Source organism: Aulonocara stuartgranti (genome assembly GCF_965226115.1).
Source record: "Aulonocara stuartgranti genome assembly, chromosome: 13".
In the NCBI taxonomy this organism is placed as follows: domain Eukaryota; kingdom Metazoa; phylum Chordata; class Actinopteri; order Cichliformes; family Cichlidae; genus Aulonocara; species Aulonocara stuartgranti.
In genome coordinates, this window is record NC_138949.1 from 10,589,608 (window position 1) to 10,601,324 (window position 11,717).

The 11,717-nt window shown below is 40.4% G+C and overlaps 1 protein-coding gene across 2 annotated transcripts in view; it reads left to right on the forward strand.

Moving 5' to 3' along the window:
• plpp4 (phospholipid phosphatase 4) overlaps positions 1-9,233 on the forward strand; it is a 49,144-nt gene extending 39,911 nt beyond the window's left edge. For both annotated transcript variants that reach the window (XM_082557757.1, XM_082557758.1), the window contains exons 6-7: positions 4,175-4,345; positions 5,897-9,233. In XM_082557757.1, coding sequence (XP_082413883.1) covers positions 4,175-4,345; positions 5,897-6,105 — 380 coding nt within the window. In that variant the 3' untranslated portion in view covers positions 6,106-9,233. The remainder of the gene's footprint in view (positions 1-4,174; positions 4,346-5,896) is intronic.
• The last annotated feature ends 2,484 nt before the right edge of the window (positions 9,234-11,717 follow it).

Sequence of the window (11,717 nt, forward strand, 5' to 3'; positions counted from 1 at the left end):
CAGGGAGAGTTGTTGTGTGAGTTTGGTGACCTGTGCAGCCTCCTTCTCATAAATGGATATGTGCCTGTCACTCTGAATGAATGATTATAGCAAGAAAGAGCAGTTTACTAGATGGCTGCTCCAGCTGGGTCATGATTTTAGAAGAGAAGAATCAAAGCATGTACAACGCACAGAGTAATGTATACGTTTATCATGTTCAAACAGTGAAGATGACTTTGTGCAATATGATACCCTTTTTGAAGTGTTACATTACTGCTGTTACTAATACAAAAATGATGTGTGATCTGCTCTCCAGAAATTGAAAAGATAATATTGAAAGTCTTGTTGAACTAATATGAGTTAGACCATGCTGACTGAACATTTCAATGTCCGACTCTATGGTTTATTGATAATTTGGTTCTGTCTTTCACAGTGAGTAATGTAATTGTCTTAGCTATAGTAAGAGCTATTAAAATAAATGGTGTGAGCTGTGATGGGAAATGTGGTGAGGTTGCCCAGAAGTGAGATTGATGGGCAGTGAGGAACGCTTAGGCTGGGGATGGCTTGTTCATAACCTCTGAGCAGAGGAACTCAAGTGAGCTAGAAAGCTCAAAAGTAATGCATTTTTGGTAATGCTGACAATGTCCAGTGTGTTATTGCATACAGAACAAGGTATAGCAAATACTGGCGCAATTTAAAGCTTGGGGTCCACTAAGCCTCTCTGTGCAATGCATTGTTAATATTGGGCAGGTGTGAATTTCCTCTGGGAGCCTCTTAAATCTGCTTTATATCACCCAAAGCTTCATTATCTTTGTAGTGTTTGCATCTTTCCTCGCATTAATTGGGCTCCCAGTTTACCCCAGTCTACTTTTCAAGCAGGATCCAACTTTTGCTAACATCTGATGGGTAAATTGGCTGGCTAGCAAGAAGAAGATACATTGTGAGCAATCCAGCAAAAACAAAAAGAGCAAAAAAACAAACAAAAAAACGCAGAAAAATGTAATATGGGAAAGTATTCTGAATAAGGATGCAATGAAGGAAAACTACAATATCTCCATAACTTCCCATGCAAGTAACATTGAATAACATAGCAATAAATCTTATATTAGCCTAAACCAACTGTCCACTATGCTGGTGTAAATTGTCCAGTGTAAAATTCAGAATTGTTAATGGATCCAAGTCATCACCTGAAAGCAAGACAGGCAGCTGTTGGGACGGCTGAACTTTCTGCCTCTTCCTTCTACCCCCATTGGATTTCCTCGCTTTCTCTCTCTCTCTCCTGGCTGCACATGTGTCCTGCTGGTCTTAGTATTCTGGGCCAGATTGTGGGGTGAGTGACAAATGGGCATCTGATGGGTGAGGCTGGGTGCTGTTTGGCCTGCTGTAGCAGTTAACTAATGACCCTGTGCCAGGGCAAAGATTAATGGCTCCATCACAAAACCTTTAATTCTGATAATTAGACTGCTGCTTTTTCTACAACATCAGTTAAAACAAGGGGTGGTCTCTTCAGCATTGCATGGCGAGTAGCTCAGTCACGATTGTTTTCTTACTCGGGGCTTTATTTTTCACTATAACGTATGTTTCTGTGTGTATGTGTGTAATTTATAAACTCTAACCCACTCTCGAGTGGTACGATTTGGGACATGTGTGTTCTCTTCTTTTTGTGAGTGAGTGCTACCATAGGATCACTAATCCGATGATTTTCTTATGTACGGCAAATTTAGACCATTACCAGTGCACGTGTTTGGACTGTGGGAGGAAAACCGTGCACCCAGAGAGAACTCCCACAGAACTCAAACATAGTCCTCATATAGAAAAGCCCCAGCTGACTCATGGATTCAAACCCAGGACTTTCTTGTTTTGAGGTGAGAGCTGTTCAGTGTTCAGTCATTAGGAAGCTAATTATTTCACGTGGGATGCACACATTGATGCTGCAAACAGACCTCATTTTGCAAGAGTATGCAAATTGCTAAATGAGTCTCCTTGAGAGTGTGGGCTCTGCTTAGCTCTGTAAGTGTAGTTTTCTGCTTGCTCCCGTCTGCTCCTAGGCACCTGCAGAGTGTTTCAGCACAGCGTTTAGAGACTGCAGTCTCAGTGAAATTACCTGTGAGTGGGTGGCTGTGGGAAGAGGTCAAAAACTCCAACAACATCTCATCATAACGACCTCATTGTGATGATCCCTTGAAGGCCACAAGCCAAAACACCTTGGTCAATTAAAAAATGTTTATCTGTACATTGCAAGTTTTGCTGGAGGTTTGACCTCTTTCCATTTTCTTTATCATTCAATTCATGCACATTGAAAGCAGGTAAAAGTGCAGTGGAAACACATACTCAACTTCTGAAAAACTGCTGCAAAACTCCTATCAGTTTCCATTACATTTTTCCAAAATGCTCAACAGTTACACAGATGGATCAGCTGGTCAGTGAATCGATCCCTAACTCCTCCACAGGTTGAAGTATCCTTGGGCAAGGTACTGAAGTCCAAGCTCAACCTGATGCTTAAGCATGTGTATGTGTGTGTGTGTGAATGTTAGTGTTGTGTGTCATAGGGTGAAAATGAGACTTATAGTAATAAGTTGCTTTGACTGCTCAGCTGAATAGAAAGGTGACTTATAAGTACAATTTCATTTACCTTTTAAACTACATAAATATATCTGTAGTATGATTTTATATAGACAGGTTACTTTTGGGGCTTCTTCACTCACCTCTTTTCCCTCTCTGTATTTGTACACCACTCCACATTTAATCAGGAGTTATTAATCTCTCGCTCTTTTCCACAGCTTGTGTTTTGTCCTTTCTCACTCACCTCAACCTCAACCCATCACGGCAGATGGCTGCCCCTGCCCGAGCCTGGTTCTGTTGGAGGTTCCTTCCTGCTAAAAGGGAGTTTTTCCTTCCCACTCTTGCCAAGTGCTCATACAATAGGGCAGGGGTATTTAACTAAAATTTAAAGAGGTCCACTTAGAAGAAAGTTACTGAAGCAAAGGTCTGGATGATCATAATGTTTAATTATATACATATATGTATGATTTTTCAAAATTCTCGCCATTAAAAGTTTAAGTGTTTAACTTCAGAAAAATCGAATAAAGGGCGGAAAATCTCGAATTGCCTCTTTTCTGTTTCCTATCCAGACTGAAAAGTCTCAACCATTATAAATCTCAACACAGCTGAACAGTTGTGAGCAGTTTTAGAGGCTCCCTTTATTCCCCTCTTTTAATTATGGAGAGAAATGTGCCGCAAAAAGGGTTGCAAATGTGTACAATATGTTCCACAAGTGTAAATTTAAACTTACAAATATGTACACCAATTTTGTGTGCAACTTTCTAGGACTCTCAGGCGCGTGCTCCAATCCACACACAAGTAAGAAGCAATCTGACCACACGTAAAACTATTTTACAAACGTGTGCGTCAAAACCTGAATAAATACTGATCATTTACACACAAATTTATTGTGAGTGAATTGAGCTCTAGCTTGTCCTGCAAGGATTTTAAAGCTAGAGCTCAATTCTTTAGTTTTCATTATAACAACTGTGGAGAAAACTGCCTTGGTTAAGTGTGTAGACCCAAACGTGGTCAAGATGCACAGGGCTACTTTCCTCATACCTGAGAAACCTAACTCAGTTGAAAAGTGCAAGGATCAGCACATACAAGCTGCTCTTTCAGGTCCTCATCATCTTAGAGATCAACAAATTGCATCTGGAGAGGCCCAGCGTTCACCCATTGCTCTATTTTCACTGTCCACTTTTCATTTTTGCACAGCACTGTTCGTTCCTAATTTTTTCCTTCTTTCTTCCTTGTCAATTTTTTAAGCTTTTCACACAATCGTCTGTATTTCTCCCTTTCTTTCTACCATCTTTTCATGTGTAACTTACTCTCAGCTATTGACACTGTAGAGTCAGTGTTTACCACCTAGAATGCACAGAGCTGATTGGCTGAGTGGTATCACATCACTCTATTATTTATATTTTAGGGTCTTTACATTATAATATAAAACCCCTTGAGGCAACTGTTGTGATTTGGTGCTATGTAAAAAAAATAGTGAATTAAAAGTAACTGAACTAGCCTTGTGTGACTGGCTCACTGACTGTATTTATATCAAGAGCCTAGATCAAGACATCAACTGATAATCTGAATGTTGTAACATAACATTCAATGTTGATTTGTCTCTCTTTCTTTCTCTTTGTCTTCCCTCTAGTTGCATTCTCAGGTCTTGGTTTCACCTCCTTCTACCTGGCGGGAAAGTTGCAGTGTTTTACGGATCAAGGTCGCGGGCGTAGCTGGCGTCTCTGTGCTATGGTGCTGCCTCTTTACAGCGCCATGATGATTGCACTGTCCCGGACCTGTGACTACAAACACCACTGGCAAGGTCTGCCTGACAACTTAGACACGAGATTTTCCTCCATTTATTAGAATTATTGCCACAAAAAGTCTTGTGCCCGTGTCAGCCAGAAATTATTGATGTTCAGTCCAACCTTGCTCAAGGCACTTTTGTAATTGTAGATGCAGATGAGTAATGAGGCCTATGCTTGTAACAGCTGTATTCCTATAATCACAACAAGCTTTAACTTCATCATCACACCTGACAAATTGAGAGAAAGCTAAAAAGTGCAGCCGGTACGATAAGCCCAACTAAGAAGTTCACTTGTTTGTCCAACAGGCGTAAAATTGTGTCTTAAAGAGCTGTCTTTAAGATATTGCATAATGATTAATTCCTGAAAACTGCATCAGATGCATCATATCATTCACCAGCTTCGGGAGGAGATTATGATTATAAGGTTAAGGTTTCATGTTTCTCCACATCATTATTCTTTCTCTGTTTTAACTTCATATATTTACTAAAAGACTTAGAAAAACCTGGGATGGAGGGGTGAAGCGAGAGGAAGCGAATGAATATGTGGGTGAGGTGTGTAAAAGCGCATGTGCAAATATGATGACAGTTCTGTCATGGGGTGTTAATTAGTTTTAGAGAGCCATATGTTCCACTTTTTTTAGGAACTAAAATATATTTACAATGAAAGCAAAGCACCTACAGCAGTTCAAGACAAGCCAATCATTGCATGGGTCCTCATTGTGTTTCTTAGCTCGACTTTTTGTCGTGAATCTCCTCAGCAAACTGTAAGTACGCAAAGGGCTATTAAACTTGAGGGGGCTCAATCTGCTCCCACTGTAAACACAAGCTGGGAGCTGCCATTAGCCAGGCTGCGGCACCATTCTCAATAGATACTAATGTTCCTCACCATTCCTTTTCACTTTGGATGTGCCCTCTGTTCTCTGAGGGGAAAAGGCTGGCCTTCCACACGCCGTCTCAACGAGGCCGCCCAGCTAATATATCGCATCAAGTCACAGTCTATTAAATTCGGTTGACAGCAGTCGATGAAACATTCAGTGAGCAAACTCGTGCACTGTACAGCTGTTGAATGGCGGGAATCGATGTTGCAGTATTTTTTTCATTTCACCCAGAAGGACGAAATAAAGGGAGACCTGTGGAAAAAACATCATTTTGATATGGCAGAAGCCTCTACTAGAGCTGTTTCAGCCACCAGCTGGCTGTGTCATTTTGATCTATATGCAGCAATATAGACTTAATACTCACCATGGCAGTGTGATATTATATGATATATTATAGCTTAAAGGTGGCTAGGTATAATACAAGCCTGTTCAGCATATGACAAAGTGACACAGACAGCCTCCTGTCCTGAGGCAAGTGAAGCCACCGCTCAGCAGAGCAGATTCGTTACTCTCCCTTTCAAGTTTCTTTCATCGAACTCCAAACTACAATATAAGCACTGCAACACATACATCAATGGCTTATTAATTGTGCTAATTCTATTTGCAGGTGTTATTTTACTTCCTTCACGCAGGCTAAACTTAGCTATCCATGCATTCCTTTAAATATATCTGTTTTTGTGCCTCGCAGACGCTTTTGTTGGAGGAGTGATCGGGTTGCTGTTTGCATACATTTGCTACCGCCAGCACTACCCCCCCTTCCTGCACATGGACTGCCACCTGCCTTATGCCAGCCTGGCTGTCGCCACGCACACGCCCATGCATCCTCAGGACGACCCGCAGCCCACTGACAACGCCACCACCCTTCCCCTGGAAGGCTTGACTGAAGGGCCAGTATGACTAGTGGCCACCACTGAGACTACCCCCAACGCCCTCACCAAGCCGCCAAGCCCACCCCCCATTCCCAGTGACTGACTGACTCTTGTATACATTCCAGTGGACAGTGAAACGCCTCATGCATTTCTATTCTCTTAAACCCCACACTGCGGGTGGCACCTACATTATTCCTGTTTTGTTTTTTTTCTCTTTGATTTTGCTCAGCAGCCATTAAAGTCTATATTTAGATGTGTTGTATGCGAGGAACCTACGAATATGGGACATTGCCACAGAGAGGGACGAGAAAAAAAATGTTGAAAACCTGAGGAGATGTCTTACTAATGGCTGTGAAAGAAGATGAAAATATTGCCAGCTTTCGCTGGAATCTTTCTGCGTAATGAGAGACACGGTTGGCAGGTTGCTATATGCTGGAGTATATTTATTGTTTGGTTGTAAAGAAATGGGACAGATGGTTGAGGAGATCCCATGAAATGTCACAGCAATCAAACCATGAAATTAAACTAGTGTTATTGTATATGTCACACTTTAAAACAAAATGTGGAATCTGATAGCACCTCATGCCAGAAACGAAACAACATCCTGTGTTTCATTTAAATCTACAGATGTCTTCTGCATTTTGTAGGGCACCAGGCCTAAAACTTTAAGGCATGCAGGAGCAGTCTATATTCATACCTCTACTATTTCCAGCAGTTTTATTTTATTGTCTGGCAGCATAACGATAAATAAAGAACCAATACTCACTTAGGGAAGCACAGCTCCATGTCAAAAGCAATGGTTTTTTTTTTTCATTATTCAAATTCTCACCATTCTCTTGGGCTTTAAACCCTGCATATCACCACTTCCTCATTTCTCTTCCTCCTCCTCTCCTTGTCACCATCAAACTCTATTTTTCACTTGCTTTGCATTTAACACTTGTTCCCCGAGGTTGCACAGGGACACGGACCCTCAGTGGGGGCAATCAATAACAGCCAAGCGGGAATGCTGTGGCAGAAGTGTGTCTGGGAAGGCGCAAACCCCAATCTGCTTCTGCATTAATCCTCATTAAGCACGGTCAGCCACTGCTCCTTATGAGGGCATTAGAACTATATGAGGTGCCCCGTGAACTGCCCATGCATCGCAAATGGCTTTCAGTCTAATGTAGCCCCACAAATAGACAATCTAGTATTCAGCAGACTAGAGATCTGAACCCAGGGCTGTGATTATGGTGTATTTATCATCCATTAAAGTTCAATTTTTCTTAATATAGGGACAGCATGTTGAAACAAGCAAACACCAAAGATCTGTAGGTTTTTTTTATGCCTAGGTAGTATGCACCAAGTTTTTCATTATGAACAGAAATCCAAGATAGCTAGATGACTGGTTTCCTATCATCAACAAAGCAATTTGTAGCCTTTTGCAGTTAGAAATAATGTTTTTTTTTCGTTGCCTTGGTTACTATGCGCTTTTTTGCCATTGCTGTGACATTAATGGGAAAATTAGATATTAGGACAGCTCTAACCCAAACGAGCACTAAAAAGCAATGTGTTGGGCGATGCAGGAGAACTGCACAGCATAACAGAATGAATGAGCAGCAAGCCAAATGTAGAAAGCTTTTTTTTTTTTCAAATCCTGTCAAGAAGCTCGTGAGCAGTGTTTTTACATTCTCTACAGTCTGTCGCCACATATGTTTTAATGGAAAACATCAGCTGTACCTTCGGCTGTTGTTTCACTTTATCCTGGGCACAGTTTGGCTCGTGGCACAAAGGTAGACAAGGAACGATCTCTCTGATCAAAATGACTTTTTACATGATTTATTTAAACGTGTCACAATTAAGCCTGAATCACAAATGCAACCCATTGGCAGCTGTTGTAAAGCATTTGTGTGTGTGCGCGCGCGAGCGTGTGAATGTTTTTGTGTGCAGCGTTTGACAAGGTCGACCTCACAATGATGCAATACAACGTGAAACTTTACAAAGAACGAACGTTTCACCAGAGGGAAAAAGGTGCTCGACGCTGCGCATCAGACTCTGTGATGGGACTTGAGACTCTGAGAGCTGACTGTAAGAAAGGAGAGTGACTCCATAGAGTCTTTCAGCACATGACTGCAAATGTGTCACTGTGAGATACTGGCTTTGTGAGGCAGATTTTCAGAGATAAAAAGGATTGTGACACAAATACACAATGTTCTATACCTGCATTTGCCTGACTGATGGCGGTCTGATGTTTGTACTCTGTCATTTAGTTTTCTCCTATTATGTGGTACTGTATATTGCAGGAAAAGCATTGTTCAGAAGTCTGTATTTTCACCTTTTTTCAACAGGGGATTTGAGTTCCCCGCTCTCTTAGAAATAATCTAAGATCACGGCTTGTTTTCATTTGGTGCTATAGATGCTGTTGTAGCAGTTGGTGTCCTGTTATTTCAAATGGTTGATGTGTCACTAAGAAACGAAATTTAATCTTTTTTTTAGAGAGAGAGAAAGAAAAGTTATTAAAATAAATATTTAATTATTTTAAATTAGATAAGCAGCCAGTGTGTACTCCTCAGATATTTTTTCCAGATGTTTCACCTTCACAAGGACTGAAGGCATAAATAAACTTAAGAAAATAAAAATACTGAAGAATATTGAGATGATTGTCAGCTATCATGAATAGATGTCTGAAGAAAAAAAATGAATCTTTGTTCATGGCATGCCAGTTCCATTTGTGAGAAGATTGTTTTCTATCAATAAGCATGTCAGGCCTTGAGAAGTCTTTGAGCTGTGTTTTGCTATTTGTATACTTTATGTACAATAAAGGACTGCAGCTGTGTGAACCTTGTCCATGAAGAATCAAAGGATCCTTAGGTATCTTGTGCGATCGTGGGGGTCTATACTAACTCTGATGAAAGAAACTGAAACTCACAAATCAAGGTTTGGGGTATTAGAATAAAAAAAAAACTGTATTTAGCAGCTACTACACTGTTCCTTATATTATGCAAATGAACAATCTTAGATTGTGCAGTAGCAAACATCTGAATGAGCTCAGTTAGTTCAGTTACTTTATGCTTCAGCGGAGCTGCCATCGGTTAGCACAGCGCAAGCAGAACTCTGGTCTAAGTGTGTGTTGTGCTTTACTGCACCAGCTGTGTTGCACTCTTGCTTAGGGAGTTTCCAATAAACATATTTGTGCCTAAGACTGCCTGTTGATTTTCATAACCTGATTGGGTTGCTCTCAGTGACAGCTCTAGCTTTTCTTTTTTTTTTGGCCATGCTAATGACAGCAGTGCTAATACGTTGGTCGGTCAGTTCACCACACTGGAATAACTGCAGCTCTTGGATGAGTTGGCACAACGTATCTTACAAACATTCTTCTTAGTGACTTTGGTCTCCACATTTCCACATTGCTTGTCTCAGTTTTTTTAATCTTTCTTTTTTTTTTTAATATAAATTACAAAAATATATATTTGGATCTTTTGAAAGATTGGACCCAGTTACTGTGAGTTAGTTTCATGGGAAGGAGACAATGCTTACCAACCTCAAACCAATACTATAGCCTAGCAGAATGCATACTAACACTACAGAGGTGTAATTGATTCACCTGGTGGCGACTAAAGAGGTAAAGATGCCTTTTATTAAGCTTTCAAGTCAACTGAAGCTCTTAAGATTTTAAGATAGCTTGTTAATGAAAAAAACATATGAGCAGGATTTTTATTTATGGAAAGTTTCCTTAGAAAACATTTTTACAGAACTCTGTGCAGTCTTAGGTATGGCTTCTATAGGCATTAAGAGGGTTATTTGATTAACCGCCAATATGACCACCCCTCTAAATTCAAAAGTTTGTCAGTTTGTTGAGCTGCACATCTTAACACCTTTATTTGACAACTTTTACATCTGTAATAACACAGGTGTGTGTCATAACTGTAGTGTGATAACTGAATTTCTTACAGTAAAGCATTACTGTGTAACACTTTACCCTAACACTGCTCCTCTGTATATGAGAGCATTCTTGAGTTAAATGTAAGGCCATCTGACAGCTAAAGTGTGGCTGAAATCTGAAAACAAAATGACTGAACAAGAAAAGAACCAAAGAGCTGATATGGCCTAGTCAAAGTCCAGACCTCAATGCTGAGACAAGACCTTCTGAGAGCTGTGCATGAATGAAAACCCACAAACATCAATGAACTAAAGCAATCTAAGGAGCTTAGAAAGAAAGCGACTGGACTTCTTTAAGTCTCTTTAGAAGTCTAGTCACTTTCAAACCTGCAAATAATAGAGTTTGAAAATACATTCAGTAAATTGAATGGCTAAAATTTCAAACCCTTTTCATGAGGGCCTTTAACCCTTGTGGCGGTGTTACTCATGGAAGTAATTCCTCCTGAGTAATAAGATAAAGACATCACAGATCAATGAGGTTGTTGCTCCCAGACATCTCCCCTCATTGCACTGATGAGTTGCTGTGATGTGTCTTTTTTCCACAGCATATTAAAGTGTGATGACAATTGTGAAAGCAAACGGCCTCAAGGTTGGCGAGGGTAATTGAAAGAAAAAACAGAAACTCAGCTGAAACATTTAAGTGCTGTGTGATGTCTAAAAAAACCCCCATCCAATCAGACCCAGCAGAGCTGCAGCACCTACTTCAACAGTAAGTGGAGAAAGTCTCCCTGCTGAGAGTGAATCTTTGACAACCTGAAAACTCCAGGCTTCACCTAACACCTCAGACAGGTGTGAGGGTGTGAAATATGATCCATTCTGCAATAAAAATTTATAAAGTGAACGTAATCTGACGTTCACAGTTGTTTGTTTGGATTTGACAGTGAGCTGGTAAATAAGCACAATATTTCCTAGGAGCTGGCGCTTCTGCTAGGTACAGTAGATAGTGTCGTTTCAAGGCACATTGAGCACACGCGAAACTGAAAACCACCCCCACACACAATCACTATTACACAGAAAGCCACAGTTGAAAATGTCTTACGGAAAATTTGGGAGAAGCCTCTTGCTGTGAACTAATAGAGATATTGTTCTGAATTGCAGAAAACTAAAATTTCATACAGCAGTAAAAAGCTTTGTGTAACACGTTTGTTTGCCTCAGAAATAGGCAAGATGATTTCCATTCAGTATGTGATTGATTAGAGTGCTCAATCACAGGCAAATGTCATCCCTCAAAACACCCAGTATTGTTTTCCTGTCAAGGGCAGCTCCCCACTTCTGGATGAGCAGTGCCATTATGGGAGTCAGATCAACCTAGATCTAATGCATCAACAGTCAGCTGGCATCTAATATCACTTAACATTGCAATACCCTTCAGGAGGCTGCACACATAAACATAGTGTTTTCAAAGGGGGTTTCAAAAAGAATGTGCTTAGAGTATAAGGGAAGAGGGATCGTTAATATGGTAATTAGTTATTGTAGATGCTGATAAGATATCTAACAGTGAACACACACACACACACACACACACTATCTACCCTATATACATTTTTCAGCGGTGTAAACAAAAAACAGCTCGATTAAAAACACTGTTAATCAATATACATGGCATTATCTTTGCAATACACAAATAACAGAATTCCACCAACACTAACAGTGACACTTATCAGACATGTGTTTCAGGTCAGATCTCTGCTATTAAAGCAACCAATCAGTTGCAGAGTTGGGAAA